Here is a 21,269-nt window from a genome sequence, read left to right on the forward strand (position 1 = left end):
ATGTCTGGGCTATACTCCCGGGCAGCTCCTCGGGCATGGGTTCTACAAATCAGAATCCAGGAGCTGAGAAAGGGCTGTGGAGGATACTTAGCTGGACCTCCCATTCAGCTCAGATCCTCCTGCGTCATCTACCTTATCTCACAGCTTATTCCTCCAACAACACTGAAAACACTATCTTTTCTTATGTTGAGGGAAAAACAGTCTGGTACAGATAAAAGCTGGTAAATGTTGGGATTTAACAAGGTTTTCTGAATAATGGAGCAGAGCAGCACACCTCCTTTGGGGACTGGAGTTCACTACCCTTGCTCACTGAGGTATTATGAAACAGGTATGAGAAGATAATATAAATGAATATATTTGCCTTACATTTATTTGCTTCTTTGACTACTATCCTGTTTATATTTATGAAGCCTCAACACTCCACTAGTTTCATTTGTAGTGTTAAAAATTAAAGCACAATTAGTCACGACTGAGTACTTAAATAGGATTTTGTACAGCAGAAGGGGGGTGACGTCAAATCTGTGGAGTTCTGTCTGACCGCAGAGTTCAGGCAATGGCGTAAGCCCTGGGTCACTGTGCAGAACGTGGTGAGGGAGGAGGGCGTGCTTTTGCCCCCAGCAGGGCAGGAATCCATGCATGGCAGCCAGGCCTGGGCCCATGTGGGTTGCACATGCCTGCCATTACACATGGCCCACACGGCTTCATCTTGCCCACAGGGTTTCTTCCAGTGACTAGACTGGGTCAAAGTTTTGCTGAAATCACGACACACAAGTTCAGTGTGACACTGTCAGAAGGGTAAACTGTAATAGTAGGTACTATGAATAGAGGTGAATTTTACTATCAACTTCCAGACAAATCACTAACATGTGAGAAGATGGAATCTCTTTATATAGAAGACTATCTTACAAATGGATGAGGTTCTAGAAAATTACAACAGCAATTAAACTGAAAAGGCAATCCCATTTTGGCTGTAAGTTTTTGGTATAGGATAGATTTCAAAGAATTCATTAATGAAGAGTAATTATAAATTTATTTGCTAAAATAAACTTTTCTTTGGAATTAAAATCACATAGGAATTTATAAAGCAACATTCTTGGGAAGGAGACACTGAGTTAAGAGTGACTATCATCTCTCTTTTATCTTCCACAATTAAAATGGCCTTTAAAATATTAAGTAATTCATGTTATATTAAAAAATCAACACATAAAAGCACAATAGGAAAGAAAACATCACCCACAATTTTACTACATTAAGATAATCACAATTAATATTTTGGTGGCCATTCTTTCATGCACCTGTATGTGTGCGTGCGCACACACACATACATACACACACACACACACACACACTCTCTCTCTCTCTCTAAATGGGGATCATGAAAATCGTCCTTCAGAGTAGTTCTGACTGAAGGCACAGAAATAATACTTGAATGAACAATTGCGGTATCAACCTTCTACAAAGGCTTATGAGAAAAGGGTCGGCCTAAGACATGGATCTAAGATCTATGCTTAGACTGAGTCATGCAGGCAATTATGCGTGGAACTGAAATATTATGGCCCCAGGTACTTTGATTTCTAAAGGGAACACATTTAGTGAGGCTTCTCTAAAATATCTGATGCATGAACTGAGCATTTGGGAGATCCTGAGTGGCAGCAAGGTGACCATTAAATCAGTTCATGATTCTCTAAAAGTGCCCAGAGTCCCTCTATATCTTGTGATTGGTTTTTGTTCATTTGTGAAAGTTTTAAGAAGTGAGTTTATATCCCCATCAACTCTGATGGGGTCAGTATGAGAGTAAGCAAAAGAGGTGACTGCAGGTGAAATAACTCTTTCCCTCCAAACTGAGGTTTGAATCACAGGCTCACTGGGCTCCTATGATTCTACAGTTTCATGGAAGAAAATTAAATTCATTTGCCAAATGATAAAGGCAGATGGTCATCTCATTAACAGAACTTTGAAAGAATCTCAGTGGAACTGTTAAGCTAACATTTATTGAGCACTTGTTATGTACCAGGCACTGTGCTAAGCACTTTATATGCGAATTCACACAACCTAGGGTATGCTCCTACCATTAATTATTGTTTTCTCCATGACTATAATGATAAACACAGATAAACAGAGCTGCCCAGGTCTCCCAAGCAAAAATGGAAGAGCAGGGATTTCCATTTCCAAAAATGGAAATACAGGTTGTGTCTGACTCCAGGGCCTGAGCAACTCACATTGTGCTACGCTGAAGTAAAACTGCATCAGGTGGGTTGGCCTGTTGGATGAGTGGCCGTGACTACTTGCCTGAAGGCTGAAGAATGCCATCCCACCATGGCATCCTCCTAACGTGTCAGGGATGCCAAAGGGCCCTTCTTACAAGTGTCTCGGCAACACATCAGGTTAGAGATAATAAAATGATGTCATTGTAAGTGGAGGTTACTTGCCCATTTGTTGCTACAGCTGGACAATGGGTGTTCAATTAAATCAACCAGCTTTGCTGGTTATGAATCAGTTAAAATGCCAGGACCTAAGTGAGTGTGGAGAGCATGTGAATTTCAGCTGTACCAATTTAGGTTCCTACTTGGGCTGTGTCCTAGGGCTACTCTCATCTCAGATTCGTTTTCATAGATACTGGTTAAAAAAAGGACTAAAGAATAACTTATAATGCCCTAAATTTAAAAGACCAACAAAACCAAAAAAACCTTTCCCTTTATCTTACCCCCGTGGAAAGCTACTCTTGGAAAATCACTGGATCCAAATGGACCTTAACAGTCATCTAGCCCAATTTTGCCTACTCTGAACAACCTCTGACCTCTAGCAGCCCTGCCAAGTAACATGCAGCTTCTTCCTGTGCTCCTCGTCCTGGGCAAACCAGCTCATGAGGGAAGGAGCCTGACCGATGTTCCTGTACGGAGGTGAAACTTGCCTTCCTGTGACCTACCCCTTCGGTCCTCATTTTGCCCCATGGAAATACCGTTTATGCTTATTTTCTTTGTCCCCTGACAGTCTTCCTACTCTGGAAACAGTGGCTCTTCCTGATTGCTTCTTTCTTGCAGGCTAGACATCCAAGTCACTGTCCCTTGACCGCGGGCCAGGGTGCCAGTGTTCCACCAAAAGCTAAGTACGTAAGAATCCACGTCAAGTCTGGTGAGCACACAGTAAAGTGGGATTTTCCTGTCAATGATCAGGACATAGACATTCTTTGCACCCTCTGACTGTGCTGGTTCCCCCAGCGTTTGCATTACACCGCTGCTGCACTCTAAGCATGTGGCTAATGAAAGCCCTTAGATCTTTTCTCGAGTGAGCTGTTGTTGCTGAGCAAGGTGACCTCCCGATCCGTGTTACTGACTAAAAATATATGGTCATGAAATAAAGTTATTTTGCTAGGTAGGACCTCATCAGGATCAGTATGAAACTGGTGGAAGCCAAATTTCACCATCTTTATGAAAATTACAGATTTTCTTGGGGTCATCTGGCACATGCAATCCAAAAAATAATTTGTTACTTACTCATTAGCATTCAAGCTAGCTGTGGCTCTGATGATCATGTAGCAGAGTGTGAGAGCACTGAGGAGGCCAAAACTGGCAATAATAAACCATTCTTCTGTTGACAAAGGAAAGGGAGGAAATCACTCTGGGGAGAAGGCTTAAGTCAAATCGATGTCAACATTTCCCTCAAATGCAACGAAGCAGACGTCAACGGAGGTGTAAGCCAAGACTGGCCCAAGGAAGTGAAGCAGGAGGAGGTTTGCCAGAGAGCTACTAACTGGAGAAGGTTAGTGGAAGTAGTGGTGAAAAGCTGCAAGGGAGAAAGGAAAGCATGGCCCAAACATTTCTTCCAGTTAAGGTCCTGAGGTTTGTGAAGAGTGTGGCCACCAAAAAGTGTGCAGCAGGAATAATGCATGTAAAATTGCACGTGGACACAGAGTTTTAAATGGCTACTTTAGATGACAGTAAAGTGGACCAGCCATACTTCTATAACCTTTCCTTCTTCATTTTGTCACTTCTGCACGGTTGTGCCACTCATACGGAGTAGAGGTCCCAAAGGTCCTGTGGGTACTCCATGCAGTCCGCGAGCTGGCCTTCTGTGGCATTCGGGTCTACCTTCTTTTCTCTTAGGCACAGGTTTACTTACAGTCTTTATTTACAAAGGACATCTTACTGGCTCTCTCCTGGGAAGGACTACCCTTCATGCTCCCGCCGGCGGGAGGCAAGTACCGGCTGCTCTGGCTGTGTCGAGCACAAGTAGGAAGGGAAGGTGACTCGCAAGGTACCTGGCCCATCAAAGAGTTGAGAAAAACCTCTGAAACACAGAACTCTAGGGTTTTTATCTAGTCTCTCTCTAGACCCAGGAAGTCAGTTAACAGTTTCCCTTCTTTTCAAAGTCTGTATCATCAGGGTAACGTTCCCAAAGCACTATTTACTGAGAACCTCAAAAACAACCTGAGAACTAATCTATAAGGTATTTCCTAGCATATACACTCACTGGGGCCACTTTAACAAGGTGGGACAGCAAAGCCCCCTCTGTATCTACAGTAACGCAGAGAGAAGACATTTATACTTGGAACACCAAAGCTGTGTATAACGTGAGGGTTTCTCAGTCTGGTTTCCATGAATCCTACAAATGTGCAAAACTATGTGCGCATAGGGATTTTTCTAGAAAAAGGTTATACTTTCACTGGATTTTAAAGATGGTGATCTTCAAAAGGTTAAGAACTGTTCTTCAGGATGCCAGGATGATGAGTTTGTTCTAGAAGTGTTTCTTGGCCATCTTGATTTGTATTGTTACAATGCTTAGGAAACTCTTTTGTTTTCGGTTAACAGTGCAACCACTGCTTCTTGGATGACAAATTCCTCATCAGTACAGTGAATTTATAAGGTTTTAATTTCAGTCCAAATGAACATTTAAGAACCCACACAATATCCACCATTTTTACCTGCGTGTATTTTAAGTTAGGAAAAATGTGTACTGGCATTTAAAAAAACTCAGAGATGACTGCTCATCAGTATCAAGAAGCTTAACACAGAGTTCTTTATCTTTTTCTTCTTAGAGACCTTTGTACACGTTAAGCAGACTAACCTGTGGAACTTCAGTGCTGTCTGTGGTTCTGCATACAGAACATAGCATCCATAGATGTATGGCATGTCAGTATAAAAGCTAGTAACCAAACAAAGCAGACACCATCACAATGCCCATGGGGTCCAGCAGTCTGCTGTGGCCAGGACCCCGGTGTGTATTTAGCACAGTGCCTTGCACGGTGGGTGCTGAGCGAGCACACTGTAGCTGGTATGGCACTACAGAGCTTTGAGGGCAAAGGAGAGGGAGCTTTGGTTTCATTTAACCACATGAGTATATTTATTCACATGTGTAAATTCTGCTAATGGGGACTGAAGTGATAAATGAAGTAACATTTTTTTTATCATCAGAATGGAAGATTCTGAAAGGACAGTTCTACATAATATATAATGGGATCAGAACTCAATGTAGTAGTAGGTGCTCAATAAATGTCGATCAATGAAGGACTTACAGAAAATCATTTAAGAAACAAGGAAGCTTTGTTTCCTTTATTGCTACTAGATTGTTTTTTAAAAGTCTACACTATAAAACCTGAAAACATGAAAATCTGTTAGAACACATCACGGGGGAAAATGGTAAGAAATGAGTCAAGCCGTATCAAAGAACTGTCTTCCTTATTTTGTAACTGAATGAAGTCTCCCTAAGATCAGACAGAAACTAGAACAAAACCTGGGAAATCATTTGCTACTCCTAAGTTTTGGTTGCTTAAAAACATGTGTACTTCACTTGAACAGACCGCAAGAGTCTCACTATGGGAAGGGCAAATCTTTTGCAACAGCTTTAACTGGGCTATGGACCCCCCAGTTAAGCAGGGCCCCGTCAGCTTTAGGGCTCGAAGCTATAGGCAAGCAACAGCACATATGGAAAAGGCAGCACCAGAGTGGTGGCGAGGAAGATGGCGAAGGGCTGTTAGATGAAAGATCACGTGGAGGACGGGACTGGAGGAGACAGCTGGCTTGTTACATGGTGAATGTCCGCACGGCCCACACACACGCCTGCCAGCCCATTCACACAATCCTGAGGCATGGCCATCAGAACCCTCGGAGCACCGTTCTTCTTCCCACCAACGGCACAGCAGTCACGACGTTCATAACCAGCAAGAGCATTTTTCAAGGCAGACTACCCTCTGTCTTTTCTCCCACCTCGTGTACCATGACACCAAAGACGGAAGTGCCAAGACACCAAACGTCACAGGAAGCATCAAATAAAGTGAGCAGCAGCCGGCTCAAGTTGCCCTTGGACCAAGTGGTCCATTTGTGTGTTCAAATCTGCACTAGCATTTCACTTGGCTGCCAGCGGTATAGGACCAGAGCGCGCTGGCGCTCACAGTCACACGACACAACTGAGTTGAGGCCCTATGTCACATCCCGGCATGAGCCTTGAAAATGCCCATCTGCAAGGCAATCATTTAAAAACTGGCGACTAAGACAAGCCTCTCAACAACTACTTGTCAAATGGAAGCGATTCCCATTTATTATATACAAATACACAAGCTCCTTATTGTAAACAAAGTCTTGCCCTTCCAAGTACCTGTTTCTTGGTTACAGACTAACCCACCAGACCGGGTGACTGCCTCAACTGTGCTCCGGAGCCATCAACGCACACCAGACAGCAGTAAATGCGCCTTGTGCCTGGGCACGGGGCCCCACTTACTTGTTACTGCAATGTTGATCTCTCCCGTTCTAGGAGTGAGCTCCCCATCCTGAGGAAGAGGTGAGATCCCCGAAGTTCGCAGTGGCTCCAGGCCAAGGGAGTTGTCACTGGCAAGGTCACCTAGGGCTGATCTCCGGTTAACTGCTTGGGTTCTGGTGAGCCTTTCCATATCAAATGCTACGTTATCAGTACATGGCAAATTTGGCTGCAAAACATTTCCAGATTAAGAGTACTTATAAGAATAACAAATCTTTTAAAAAATTCTAAATGTTTGATACTCTGTTGAAAAGACTTGAAATTTTTTTGTGTGGTTTCCTCTCATTTCTTTCCCCACTTACCCTTTCTCACCCAAGAGTTTTTCTGTAACAGAAACAGATGACTTCTTCTCAGAAATGGCAAAAAAGAAAACTAAAATCCACTGTAGAACTGAGAAAAACGGAATGTCATCTTTATGAAGAAATGATAACCTTTGGTGGACATGGCTCCTGGGCAGAGGGTTGTTCAATACCATTATTACACAGCTGACAAACATTAAAATGTATCGCTTTGGCTCTTCCATCAATGTTGAGGGAGAGCAGACAACATAAAATACTGCTTTCATCCTATTAACTTCTCTGTAATGCCTCATTTATCTGGCAGGCAGGTTTTAAATGTCTCCTACCTTTAAAGACAAGGGAAGTACACAACCAGGAGCAGATCAACCCTGAAAAGACCTTGAACTGTGAGAAAGGGATCTGTTCCATAATCTAAGCATCTAACCCTGAAGGAGAGCTATAGAGCTGCCTTGGGGCCAAAGCCTGCCAACTAAGATCCGGATACGAGAGTCTTCTGATGTAACAGTTTGGATACTTGGTTTCCCTAGCAACCTTCAGTTCCTGTAGCAGACAGCATGTCAGGAGCAGAGCTGGGAAGGATGGCTGAGAGCTCAAGTACAGAGAAGTGACAGCTGACCAAACCCAGAATAATGGCTTCCCGGGAAGGAGAATGCTGTTCTAGATCACCCCAGAACCCAAGTACAAAAGGTTACAGCGCAGTGTAATAACTGACGCTTCTAATGACACCCACTCAGAAGAGATTTATTATAGCCTTTACACTTAAACTCATGGTAGCTTGTAATAGATTTTAGAACGGTGTTCATTAAGAACAGAAGGGAAAAGTATTAGCACTTCAAAAAATAGAACTTAAAAAACAAAACAAAGCAAACCACCTAGAGGCAATGAAAGGAGGGAAGTTAATCCTTCGCGAAGTATCTGCCACATGCCAGGTATTATGGCAGATGCTCTATGTTAAACCCCTCAAAAGGGGGTGAGCTTTTTTCCCCAGGGGACATCTGGCAATGTCTGGGACATCCTGATTGTGTGGCTGGTGTGTCGTGCTACTAGCACTTAGAAGTAGCCAGGGAGGCTGCTAGACACCGTACAGTGCACAGGATGGCCCCCACCTGATGGAATTATCTGGTCCAAAGTGTCAGCAGTGCTGAGGTAGAGGAACCCTATGCTAAACGACGTCACAGACATGATCACTGCAGATGGGAAGATACATGGGGGCATCACTGACCAACTGCACTGCTAACTGTCGTCTGATAGTGTATTCCGAATACGACTGCTTGGATGTGCTTTGGGCTGCAAAGCTAAAATGAGGAATTCGTTTGGTGGGCCAAACTAAACTTTTGGTTCTGTATGGAAATCATTCATCCACTCTTTCTTGAGACCAGAGAGTATTTTGTTTTCCTCCAAAAAGCATTCATTGTGGATATATACTTCTCTTAAGGAAGTCTCCAAGGTCCTCAGTTAGTCAGAGCTGACCCTCCTGGCCAGAGCTGAAGTTGTCTACCGGGAACTGGCCAAAGGCCCTGCCCAGGGCTGGTACTGCCCACTACCACTGCTGGTACCTGACCAAGGCACCCATGGGAGCAAAGCCAGATCCAAGGGGAAGGAATGTAAGTGATGACATGTGATGCCGAATGCAGAAAAAAATTACTGTTGGGCCAGAGTCAAAAGTCTATATTCCAGTCCTTAAAAAAAAAGCAGAACGCAAGAAAACCCCATCCCTCTCTCCTACGGTGGTTCTTCAGCACATTTCTACCACTCAACAGAAAAGCACACTTGTAAGTGGACTAGCTCAGTCCTGTACCATCTCTCCTGGGACTTCCCCACGGTGGCCCGAACTTTAGGTACCCTGGGAGAAAGGCACTGGAAGCCAGGGTTCTCTTGTGAGACATGACCATCCCACTTGTGCTACGTTAGCTTGCACTTGGAGAGGACACCACACAGACGGAGTAACAAAATAAGAAACGTACCACAATTCCCAGGGCCTTCAAAATATTAAGTTTGCACATTGGACAGGTACAGTGTTCACTAAGCCAGGGATCCACGCAGGATTTGTGGAAAACGTGCCTGGAAAAAATGGGAGACTTGTATCACAAATTACATGCTAAGCAACTATTAGACCAGAAGAAATGGAATCTTTAGTCAGTCTGTTTCTCCCCCTTTTCCAACATATTGGCAAGTCCCAAGAAACAACTATTGGGGAGGTATTAAAATATGGCTGGCAGAAAAACTAAATCCAATCTGGATGATGAGAACTGGTAAGTAGTATTTGGCTGTTGGGTCGTTTTATTTCACCATTTGAGGAAACTTAGGATATTTATTAAGAATGAAGAAGACAAACTATACATTATTAATCAGTTACATTTTCTCTAACAGCTAAAGTAGAAAAATGGAAACTCAAGAAGATACGAAACAAGAGTTACATGAAGTTTTCTGCAAAACTACGAGCTAGTTTCATGGAACTCATGTCCATGAGTTTAAACGTCATTTAAAACATTATTTTTGTTTTTTTAAATTAAAAAAATTTTTTAATGTTTGTTTTTTGAGAGAAAGTGGGGGAGGGGCAGAGAGGGGGAGGGAATCCCAAGCAGGCTCTGCGCCATCAGCGTGGAGCCTGACACAGGACTCAAGTCCACAATCTTGGGACCATGACCTGAGCCAAAACCAAGAGTCAGACGCTTAACTGACTAAACCACCCAGGTGTCTCTTTTTTTTTTTTTTGAGAGAGAGAGAGAGATCGTGCATGCGCCAGGGGAGAGGTGCCAGGGGAGAGAGACAGAGGAAGGGAGGGAGGGAGAGAGAGGGAGATGGAGGGAGGGAGAGAGAGAGAGAGAGAGAGAGAGAGAGAATGAATGAATGAATCCCAAGCAGGCTCCATACTCAGTGAGGAGCCAGACATGGGGCTTGATCCCATGATCTTGGGATTATGACCTGAGCCAAAATCAAGAGCTGGATGCTCAACCCACTAAAACGCCATTTAAAAAGACTTCTAAGCAATCTATGCTAAATGTCTGTATAAGTTGCAGGGAGGTTGGGAATATTTTGGGGATGAATTGCGCTTAAGAATCAGGTTAACACTGAGCCAGAAGTTTTCAGTGGAAACATTATGGAAGGAGAGACGACGGGTGATTTGCTCTTGCTTAGGAAAGTGGAAACTCATATCCTTGCAACTGACCGTAAGTCAGTGGTGGAGGGTTCCACATCCTTAGAAAGGGATCTTGCACCTTTTGGAAGCGAGAGAAGACTTTGAGAGAGCTGTGGAAATCATTTCTCAAGTTCAAGTACTCCCCATGGCAGCTCTCAGAGGTTGAGATGAAGCCACACAGAAGCCCCAAACAGGCTTCTGGCCAAACAGGGACAGAGGCAGGTGCTGGGACCCACATTCAGGCACCTTTGGAACAACTATATGTGGAGTCTTGGGGTAAAATAAATGTTAAGAAAGATATCAAATTGAAACATGGTATGTCTTTAAAACTTTTGCAATTTATAATTTATATGTGGCTTATAGTTACATATAGCTATTCAAAAATGCAGTTTTGATAAAAAAAAAAGAGGTCTAAAAACTCACTGCTTTAACTGGGATTTGGAAGAAACATTCATGGCTACAGTTTCAATGCAAACAATACATATGCACCCACCTACTGCCACTTGGTGACCGTGCACTCAATTACTTTGGGTAAGAATAATGATCATGAAGTCTGAATTTATCCATCTAGTGTGAAGCCTGCAGATAAAGCAATGAACTAAAACCTCATCATCCTGAAAGCTTTTACTGAAACCTGCAGGTTTTTACTTAAGGGGTTAAAGTCACCAAACCATAGGCGAGCCCGAAATTCATTTAGAACACATAAGGCCTTGTCACGTCTGCTTCTTGTTCCTTTTAATCTCGTATGAGTGCTCCAGGAGTGCTCCCACCCACAGGCCCACCCCCACCCCCCACTCCCCGGGCGGGCATTTTCAGAGCCGGGACTTACACCCCAGTGGCTGTCAACCATGGCAGTGTTTGGTGCAGTCTGGCAGAGGCTAGAACAGGCTTCTAACCTTTCTGGGGATACAGAAGCTTTCAGGTCGACTAAGTGACAGATCCTCCCCCTTACAAGGGTGCATCTGCCTAACCCCTGGCCTACAGACCTCTGAGGGTTTGGTTAGGGTTGGGTGGGGGTGGGTGGCTGGCAGAGGCACTTGAGGCCAGTTCTACAATGGACTTTGGGCGGCTGGCAGGTGACAGGAGAGCCAACGTTTTGTGACCTCTGGTGGGGGGGAGGGGGCTGCTGACTTTAGCCAGCTGTTTGTGGAGACCTTGGTTTAGGAAGCAGCAGAGGCCTAGGGGCAAATGGTGGTTTGCCCTCCCTCTTCCATGTCCCTGTCACCTTTTTCTTCACCTGTCACCCTGCTGCTTTCCGTTTTTCTTAACCTACTGCCTTTCTTTTTTATTACTGGTTGTTCAGAAAGAATAAAATGGTATAATCCCATATTTAATTTTTAAGGCTGCATGAGCTGAATGTTCTCCGCTTATCTGTTCCCCAACTTAAATTTTAAATGCATTTTTCTTATGTTGGGCTTTTTAACCGCTTCCTTATAGGTGCGTTGATGTAAAACGTGTCCTGCCAGCCCCCCACTGGGTACTGTACTGGACAACAAAGACTAACTGGGTCTCCAGAGACAAACTGAGAATGTCTCCCTTTCCTAGCTAACTCAAAATCCAAGAAAAATATTTTCTTTCTGAAAACAAACAAAAACTTTTCCTTCTGACTATGTGTCTAGCCCATGGCTCTTCTATTCGTGACCCCCACCCCAGTCAGACCTCCCAACAGATGAGTTCCTGTGCCTCAGCCTGGTTCCCTCTCATGGGAGCACAGCCCGGCAGCTTTCTCATTCCCCTGTGGGCCCTCTGACCCCCACCCCCTCAGGGTTGCTGCTGGAATTTCAGTGAGTAACTAACCTGTGCTCCTTCCTTCCCTCATCACCCATGTCCTCACCCTCTTGCTTCGCTGCTGCACCAAGCTCAGCCTGGTGGCCTTCTCCCTTCCTCCCAGTGGGGGAGTGTTCTGCTGCCACAGTGTGTGCGCCTTCCTGACTCTGCTGTGTCTCCAGCAAGCTGCAGAGGCATAGCAGTGGGGGGGAAGGCAGGCCCTACCTTGTGTGGCTGTGCGGAGCAGTAAGTAACAAGCTGTCGTGGAATACTCAGAAAAGCACCAACGGCGTGCAAAGGAAAGGAACTACTGAACATATACTCAGGCAAAGTAACATTAACGTTTCACATGACAGCCTGATAAATGGTCAGAACGAGTGAGTGGGGCTCAGGCGCCAGAAAGCCCAGTACCCGTGACCTCGGACTAGCTTGCAGGTGTACCACGGGCACCCATGGACATCTCACAGGGTGGCACCTGGGGTCAGCCAGGCTTTGAGAAGAAGCCCTCCTCACTGCTACGAGAAACTCGAGTAGTCAAAGTACACACAGAAGCACTGAGGGCCGAGAGTTGGACAGGGACGCGATGGAAGGCAGGTGATATGCTGAGGAACAGCAAGAAATACCTTGGGGTACAGAATGCGGAATTTATGGGACACGAAAGGAACAAAACCAGCAGCACTGCACTGCGTATGGCGCCCGCCCCCTTTCCTCCTTCCAGAACCATCACAAACTAGAGATTAGAAGGAAGGCTGGGGGTGGGGGGAGGCGTGTACATTGAAGGGGAGTTGTTTTCACAGCTCCACAGCCTCTTGGTGCCCTGTAAGACCCTGGCAAATATAAGAGGCCTCGGGATCACTACAGGTCAGAGATGAGAACTCGCTCCTCACCGGGCCCGGCAGCAGACGCCGTGCAAACAGGTGCTCCCTCGAGGTGGGGCACATTACTGTGGTGCCCGAAGTGGCATCTTGGACACACGTTTATCCAAGCTGTGCACTCCACTTCTGAAAATTATTTTTAACCACTAAAACATTTTGTGGCTGACCTTTAAATCAAAGAGGTCTAAATAAGGCGATAGTCTCTAGGGCGTGCTGGCGAACAACCTAGATGATCAGCTATAATCAACGGACACAAGCAGGAGGCCCCAGGGCAATGCCAACTGCCATCTGTCTGCAGTAAATGAACGTGACAGAGGAGGAAAAGTAAAGGTCATGCACCAAAAAGCCAGCAATCCATGAGCGCTCTGCTATCTATAGAAAGTCCCAGTTCAGTCTGCACTCAGGCTGGTTAAAAATTAAGGACAAACAGAAACAAAGGCACCTGGGCTTTCTTCTTCCCTTACTCAGGTGAAGAAGGGACACAGAGCACAGATCCTTCCCCAAGTCTGGCTGCGAGAGGAGGGGCCGCAGGGCGGCATTTGGAGATGGGTTAAGAAACTGGCATAGAAGTGCTTGCATAGGACAAGATGCCAGAGACAGAAAGAACAAAACCTGGCAGGGGCAGACAGTCCACAGAGCAAGGTCCCTGAGGAGGGGAAGGGACTGGAACATGGGGGCCCAGGTGGAAAGAGCACATTGGAACAAAGGTGGTCCTCTTCCACCCAGATAGGAGGGGATGCCAAAGGCATGGCTGTGGAGGCAGGTGCATCTGAAGGCTTGCCGTCAGGCAGCTGAGAATTTCACGGGCTGACAGCCATTATCTTCTCCATGGAGGTGATGGGGAAGCTCTCTGGCCACGGCGAGGAACAAAGGGACGAGCTGAGGTGTTTAAAGGAGACTGAACACACTTGGAAGTGAGGCTATGAGGAACGAGGAGAGCTGACTAGGAAAGAAAAGGGCTCTGGGCAGCACCCTGGGCCCAGACGGGGGTCCACCTGGAGTCCCATGGGAGGCAGGGAGGTACCAGTGCCACCTGGCAACGAGAGCTCAAGGGAGATGCTGGGTCTCAAAGATGTACAGATCAAAGAGGAAGGGCAGGATGTCCCGGGCAGAGGGAACAATGTGGGTAGTGGCACAAGGCCAGAAGCAATTTGGAAGAACTCTAGAGGAGCCCACCGGAAACCGGAGGCTTAGACAAGGCTGTCCTGGAAGGTCCGTGGTTCCCAACTGCTGACATCTGTGGTCGTCACAACTGTGTGGAGGGGGCGACCGGCATCTAGTGGGTGGAGCCAGGTATCCTGCTAAATATCCCACAATGCACAGGGCAGCCTCCTCTCTCCCGCCCCTCCCCGCCGGCCCCAAATGTCTACAGTGCCAAGGCTCAGAAACCTGGATCCAGGTTACAAGTTGTCAATTCTGGTCCCACGAAGTGTTGCTCAATGTGCAAAGTTGATTTTTACTGTACCTGAGAATTATGCTGTTGTTACCATTTCAGTGAGGTGAACGGTTCTGCCAAGCACGTGTGTGGTACAGCTTAGTGAAAAGCTACAACTTGTTGAGGCTTAAGAAGTAAGAGGTGAAGACACCAACTTGCTCCAAGGCAAAAGGGGAGATATGATATACAGGCAGCGGGCATGTCTAGCCCAGGCAATGACCCAGCACGGAAGACAACGGACCGAGGGAGCAGTGCCTCATCTGCGGGTACACAGAAGTGTTGCTAAGGTTGCCAAAATTCTAATATTCAAAGGCAGGCCACGGACACAAACAGGCGAGAAGCAGTCCTCTGGTGGCAGGAGCAGGCACAGGGATGGCTAAGAGCAGGCCAAGCTCCAGACTCGGATGGAGCACAGCAGTTTCAGTGTCCCCCAGGCACCTATTCAAAACCACATGCCTGGGCCTCATGATGTTTCTGAACTCAGTTCCCCACTGATTCCGACACACGGTCAGGTCTGGAAAGCACCAGATGAAGTTAAGGAAAAAGAGGACTAAGAACAAAATGCTGAAAAAGCCAATGCTTAAGGGGGCGCGGGGGGGGGGGGGCAGGCACATGGAGCAAGTTCTTGGAGTGATCCATTTTTGGCCGAGGCTCCCCTGAGGAAGACACCCTCGTGGCAGTAACAAGCACGAATAGCTTTTAGAGGCCTTTGTGCTTACGTCCAGATGGAGGGGGGACCACGGCTGGAAGTATGAAGACAGAATTTGGAAAGACTTGGCTTCTTCCTGTTGATTCTATGCATGTATAAATCTATGCATGTAAATCTATGCATGTAAAAACATTTTTAAAAAGCAGCCAAGAGCTGATAATGCTTTATAATGTACCTACTGGTCTTTTCCTATTTGTATATGGATGTATCTTTCCCTCAGCCTCATGTTTTAGACCAGAAATGACCAATGATGGCAGCTGAAGGAAATCTAATCACACAATTACATAATTATATTTTCTATAGGACAGCTTCCAGTTAATTTTGTAGATTATCCTTGGTATGTAAACCAGACCGACCTGACTTCCAGACAGACTCTGGTTTTCTGTTTCAGCATATAGAATTATTCTTAAATTCTAGGATTAAAAAACAAACAAACAAACCCACAGATCTTTCTGGGTTCAAAATAGCCTCATGGAGACAACTACCGACATTTTATTTGCTCCTATGTTCCTTGTTATTAGAAGGTCAGGGTTGAGTAGCATGTGTTTTCAGAGAAGGGAGAAGGAAGTCCTCAATTTTTGACAATTTTGTATTTTTCCAATCAACACCCAGAACTGTGTGTCTTAATGTTTCACACACCCTGGCCTGAGACAGTGCCGTGTCAGACGCCAACACACTTCCCAAGAACATCTGCTCTTTTCAGAGTGCCACAGCACAGGTGGACACCCTCGTCCTGGAGGGACGTATGTGGCCCCAGAGGAGGAGTGCCCACGTGCAAGACCAACCTTTACCTGGACTCTGCCACTTCCGGACTGTGTGGCCCTGGCGTGCACTAGGAACATCACTGTCCTTCACTGTACAGTGGGGAGAAAACCACTGTCCCTTTCCCAGGACGGTAAACATCGAGTGCACAGAGCAGAGGGCCTGGCCTGGAGCAGCCCCCCATCAGTCTAGCCCAGAGCTCAGGGCCCCAGTACCAAGTGAGCACCACCGAGCCTTCATCGCATGGCCCAGTGCTGTGCTCGCAGTTAACAGGGAGAGGAACAGTGGCTGCTTTTGAAACCCATAAAAGTCACAGGGTTAAAAATTCTTCACCTTGGGGCAATGGGGTGGCTCAGTGAGTTAAGGGTCTGACTCTTGGTTTCAGCCCGTGTTAGGCTCTGCAATGGCAGGGTGGACCCTGCTTGGAATTCTCTCTCTCTCTCTCTCTCTCTCTCTCTCTCTCTCTCTGCTCCTCCCTGACTCGACTTGCACTGTCTCTGTGTCTCTCAAAATAAACAGACTTAAAAACACACTTCAAAAATTCTTGACCTTAGGCTACAATATGTCCAGATGTTTTTTCCCCATGTGCTTCTCAAAGCAGAGAAGTCTGTGCAGTCAGACTGTGCTGAGGCAGCACGGCCTGCTGCTGGCCACAAGAGCCATGGGTAAGGTGGCTCTCAAAAGCCAGTTGGACACGCGGAAATCACGTTAAGATCAGTCCTTTTTAAGCCAAGAAACCTTGGGGGCGCCTGGGTGGCTCAGTCAGTTAAGCGTCCTACTCGGTTCAGGTCATGATTTCACAGTTCATGGGTTCGAGTGCTGCGTCGGGCTCTGTGCTGACAGCTCAGAGCCTGGAGCCTGTCTTTGGATTCCTTGTTTCCCTCTCTCTCTGACTGTCCCCTGCTTGCGCTGTCTGTGTCTCTCAAAAATTAAAAACAAAAACAAAAACAAAAACAAGCCAAGAAACCTGACATACTTGCAGGGGAGAATCCGCACAACATCATTCTGCTTATAGCTCTCAATGCAGACTGCGCAGTGATCAAAGTCTGGGTCTGTTTCCTGCAATGAAAAGCAAAGGCACAAAGTTACATGCTAAGAACTAAAGATGTACCTAAATGGGGGAGATACAATCCCGCTAAGAATTCTCCTGTGGCAACTACGGTAAGCAAGTGATTATAAAATGAAGAGTTATAATCAATTTTACCTGTATTGACCTGAATTATATCTAAACCACTGTACTCTGTTTTTAAACAACGATGTAACAGTTAATACTATTTCTCTTTGTGAAGGGTCTTAGAAGGCAGAAAACCAAGATTCAAGTCCACTATCACCTTGGACCATCCTCTCCCCCCTCCACCCACCGCAGCAGCACTGTTCTGGTCCAAAGGGGGGTCGCTACACACCTTCTACCATGTGGATCTTCATCAGAAGGGTCACTGGACCGCATGTCTAAGTACAGGCAGAAGAGACAAGCCCCAAGGACGGAAGTTGGTAGCAGAGTTGGGGTAGAGCATGGTCATGGCCTAATTCAATACTGGGTCTTTATCAAGGGTCGGGAAGAGTTAGCCAGGTGTCTGGTCCTTCTTCCTTCATACTGGGAAATGGATTCCCCTAAGTTTGCATTTCCAGGAGCCCAAGCCAGGAAAGGTGAAACTGTTTGCTGTGTCATGGCCACCTGAACTGAAACTCAGTGGGACAACACTTGGTAGGTCTATGAGGTACAAACTAGGAAGAGGTGTTGTTCTGAGTAAGGAAGGACTGTCTGGTGTTAGCCTGAAGGGCACTAGGATAGGTAGGCTACACCAGCGCAGGGAAATTTCAGATTAATGTAGCCGCCGGGCCAAGAAAACATTCATAGGGGTGACACTCCTCTGGGGTTAGAGGGCAGCTATTCTGATGCTGCTGTTATTTTCTGCAGTGAAAAATTGGATGTGGTGGTGCCAAGGCAGTGGGAATAAACATGAGTGAAATCCAGAAGGTAGTGAAACTAAGGAGGACGGAGACTCATCTGAAATGATCCTCCCAGAGCCATTTGTTAAAATGGTAGAGCCAGGGGGTGGGGCAGAAAACCGTTTGGGATTTATGTCTTTAAAGATGCACCTTTTTTGTTCTAGATAACTTTGAGTACATCAAATGTCAGGTCTAACACCAAGTTGCTACTTTGTCCTTAGAGAGCAGAAGCGGGCTCCACGTAACTGAGACCTGACTGGGGAATTGTGGTCAGTGGCTTTCAGCCACAGCCCTGGTCATTGCCTTTCTCATTCAGTCCCCCTAAGCTAAGGGCTCAACCCTGACACACTTTGCGCTTCCTTTCAACGGTCTAGCCTGCTGTACAGAAAGCGCCTTGTGAAATGACATTCCCTCAAGATGTGGACCTCCAGCTCTCTGTTTAACTGGAGAAGGGCTAAGACACAACAGAGGTGTGGCCAGGTCTCAGGAAGCACAGGAAGAGAATGTTTATTCCTGGCCACTGAGTGTACCGACGGACCCATTAATTAGCGTTCTTCCTGAAAGTATCCTTGGTTATGGCAGGAGAAAGCTCCCTGGAATACCACAGCTGGGCTAACTGTTAAGTAGACCCGGGAAGCTGATAATGGCAGGAAGCCAAAAAGTCCAGGGAAGTCAGAAATTGCATGGAGGGCCTCCAAAGGAGAAAGGCTAAGTGTAAAAGTTCAGGGGAAGTTACTTTAAAATAAAGCAGGGTGTATTCCTGGAGAAAAGGAATCACCTAACAAAGGAGACACAGATGATAAGGGTGTCTTGTCTCCCACCAAATCGAGAGCAAAAGTACTTATTATTTTTATAGTGTTAAGGTCATTTCACTACTATACCTTGTCACCCTTTTTTACTGTTCTGGTTGTCAATTTGCTGATGGCTTTTTTGGCAGCATCTCCAAGACGACGCTATGAAAATAAGAAAGAGAAACAGACTTTATATGAAAGCTCTCTGGGTGAGGTTCTCTTTTTATTTTATTTTTTAAGGTTTTATTTATTTTGAGTGTCTGGGGCACCTGGGAGGCTCAGTCAGTTAAGTTTCCGACTTCAGCTCAGGTCATGACCTCACGGTTTGTGGGTATGAGCCCCACGTCGGGCTCTGTGCTGACAGCTCGGAGCCTGGAGTCTGTTTCAGATTCTGTCTCCCTCTCTCTCTGCCCCTTCCCCACTTGTGCTCTGTCTCTGTCTCTCAAAAATGAATAAGTGTTAAAAAAAAAAAAAAAAAACCTACATATATTTTTGAGAGCGTGCAAGCGGGGCAAGAATTCACAAACCGCGAGATCATGACCTGAGCTGAAGGTGGACACTCAACCGACTGAGCCACCCAGGCGCCCCTTTGGATATTCTTGATTTTAAAATAATTAAATGTATAAAGTCCCTATTATCTTACAACATTCTCCATGTCATATCATAGGAAATGGATTCTAAAAAAGCAATTAAAAATTAGAAAAACTGGTGTTTTCCCCACAGATTCAGCTTCTGAATCAAATTACTGAATTATTCTGGTTGAATAATGAAAAAAGCATGTATAGCCAAAAAAACCCCAAGAAACAAACAAAAAAAAAAACCCCACCCAGGTGTCCTACTCACTACTGCATTCTGTATTTAATAAACCTTTGCAATACTACAGCATTATTGAAATCTACTTCTTGCACAGGTCAGAGCACTACTACTGTTCTAATAGCTTTCCTATTCAGCTCCAAGGATGATTAGATGTATAAGCTGTCTTAGTAAACAAAAGGAACCTCCAATGCCTCAGAAACTGCTTTTCACATTGCCAGGAGTGGCAGAAGAGAGGCAGTCACCGGCTCTCCTTCTATCTTGCCACTACAATGCTCCATGATCTTAGGAAGGTGCGTTTATCTTTCCAGGGTTGGGTTGTCTGAAAGGGTTAAGTCACGGAATCTCAAAGGCTGGATTTATCCAACATTCTGCCAGATGCTAGTAGACACCCAGGACCCAGAGGTGGAAAGACCATGCACTCCTAATCTTGAAAAGTCTACCAAATCGAGGAACAGACCAGTCAAACATTTTAACTGAATGTTGTAAGGCAGGGCATGCCTGGGTGGTGTGGTAGCAAAAGTTGGGGGCACCCTAATGCATGTGGGTGGGACAGTGCAGGGGTGGGGTGTCAGGGAAGGGCTTGAGGACAGGATGCCTGAGCAGAGCCTTGGAACACTAGTGGCAAGGAATTTGATAAGAAAAAGCACAGGGGTAGGAGGGCGGACTCCTAGACAAAGGAACGATCAAATAAAGATAAAGAGGTGTGAAGCACGGGAAGATGATGGAAAATTATCACTCCCTATGACTAGGAGGAGCATATATCTTATTGTACAAATTAGAACGTTTTAATAGTCAGAGGGACAGTAGTAATTACCCGGGGCAGTAGGTACAAATGGGCCACATGGGGACAGGCGGCCACCACACACCAGCAAATCTTGAATTGTGGGAAGAGGCAGATGCTGAGGCTGAAGGAGGTTGGTGGGGCTAGAAGGGAGGACCCTGGATTTTATATCCTGAGGATCACACAAAAAAATTAGAAACATTAAAAATTTAGGGAGAATTAAAAAAAATAAACAAAAGGGAATAATTTAATGATAATAATTTTATTACGTATCCATCATGTAGCTTCGATGATCAATATTTTACCTGTATTTTTCACCTGTCCCCTCCTCTTTACTGTGCTAGAGGACTTTAAAGCCTATCAAAAGCACAGGATCATCTCCCCCACATCTCCACTCTGCCTGACAGACAGGGGCTTTTGTCTGGTGCCACTGTCTTACCTCACAAAATTAACAGTAACTAATCAACATTATCAAATACTCAGACCCTGCTACAGTTTCCTCAGTTGTTTCCAGGGCGTCTTTTTATATAGTTGGCTTGTCTGATGCAGAACACAAAGTCCAAACACTGCATCTGGCTGTTGTTCCTCTGTCATACAGATACATGTATCTTTAGGCTTATGGAAACAGAATGGACTTAAGCTGCAAGTTTAAAATGAACCATCTGAGGTTTAGACATGGCCCTTGAAACCATCACTGCCATCAAGACAGTATCCCTCAACCCCCGTTTCCTTGTGCCTCTTCCTAATCCCTTCTTCCTGCCACCATTCCGCCCATCCACTTTCTGCTTTGTTCAGTTTACACAAACACATGACAGTATTATAGCATATACTATTCTGCATGCAGTTTCTTTTACTCAGCATAATTATTTTAAGATTAATCTGTGATGTTTAGGCGTGGCTCAGTCAGTTAAGTGTCCTACTCTTGCTTTTGGCTCAGGTCCTGAACTCACGGTTCATGTGTTCAAGCCCCACATCGGGCCTGTGCTGACAGTGCAGAGCCGGCTTGGGATTCTCTCCCCACACCCCAACCCCTCCCCGACTTGTTTGCATGTGCTCGCAATCTCTCAAAAATAAATAACAAAAAAATTAATGCAGATTGTTGCATGCATCACTAGTTCACTGCTTTCTTAGGCTACGCACAGATTACACCACCACGTATTTATCTTTTCAACTGCTGATGGAAGTTTTGTATTGT

The 21,269-nt window shown here is 45.6% G+C and overlaps 1 protein-coding gene across 3 annotated transcripts in view; it reads right to left on the bottom strand.

Annotated features, from left to right (window-relative positions):
* Positions 1-21,269, bottom strand: part of RNF130 (ring finger protein 130) — a 137,291-nt gene that overhangs the window by 29,879 nt on the left and 86,143 nt on the right. For 2 of the 3 annotated variants that reach the window (XM_039252796.1, XM_039252797.1), the window contains exons 4-8: positions 18,568-18,639; positions 16,713-16,795; positions 9,014-9,110; positions 6,715-6,919; positions 3,495-3,588 (exon numbers count right to left, since the gene is read on the bottom strand). In XM_039252796.1, coding sequence (XP_039108727.1) covers positions 3,495-3,588; positions 6,715-6,919; positions 9,014-9,110; positions 16,713-16,795; positions 18,568-18,639 — 551 coding nt within the window. The remainder of the gene's footprint in view (positions 1-3,494; positions 3,589-6,714; positions 6,920-9,013; positions 9,111-16,712; positions 16,796-18,567; positions 18,640-21,269) is intronic. The other variant, XM_039252798.1, reaches the window with a different exon arrangement.

Source organism: Hyaena hyaena, unplaced genomic scaffold (genome assembly GCF_003009895.1).
Source record: "Hyaena hyaena isolate Hyena2069 unplaced genomic scaffold, ASM300989v1 scaffold_428, whole genome shotgun sequence".
NCBI classification, from domain to species: Eukaryota; Metazoa; Chordata; class Mammalia; order Carnivora; family Hyaenidae; genus Hyaena; species Hyaena hyaena.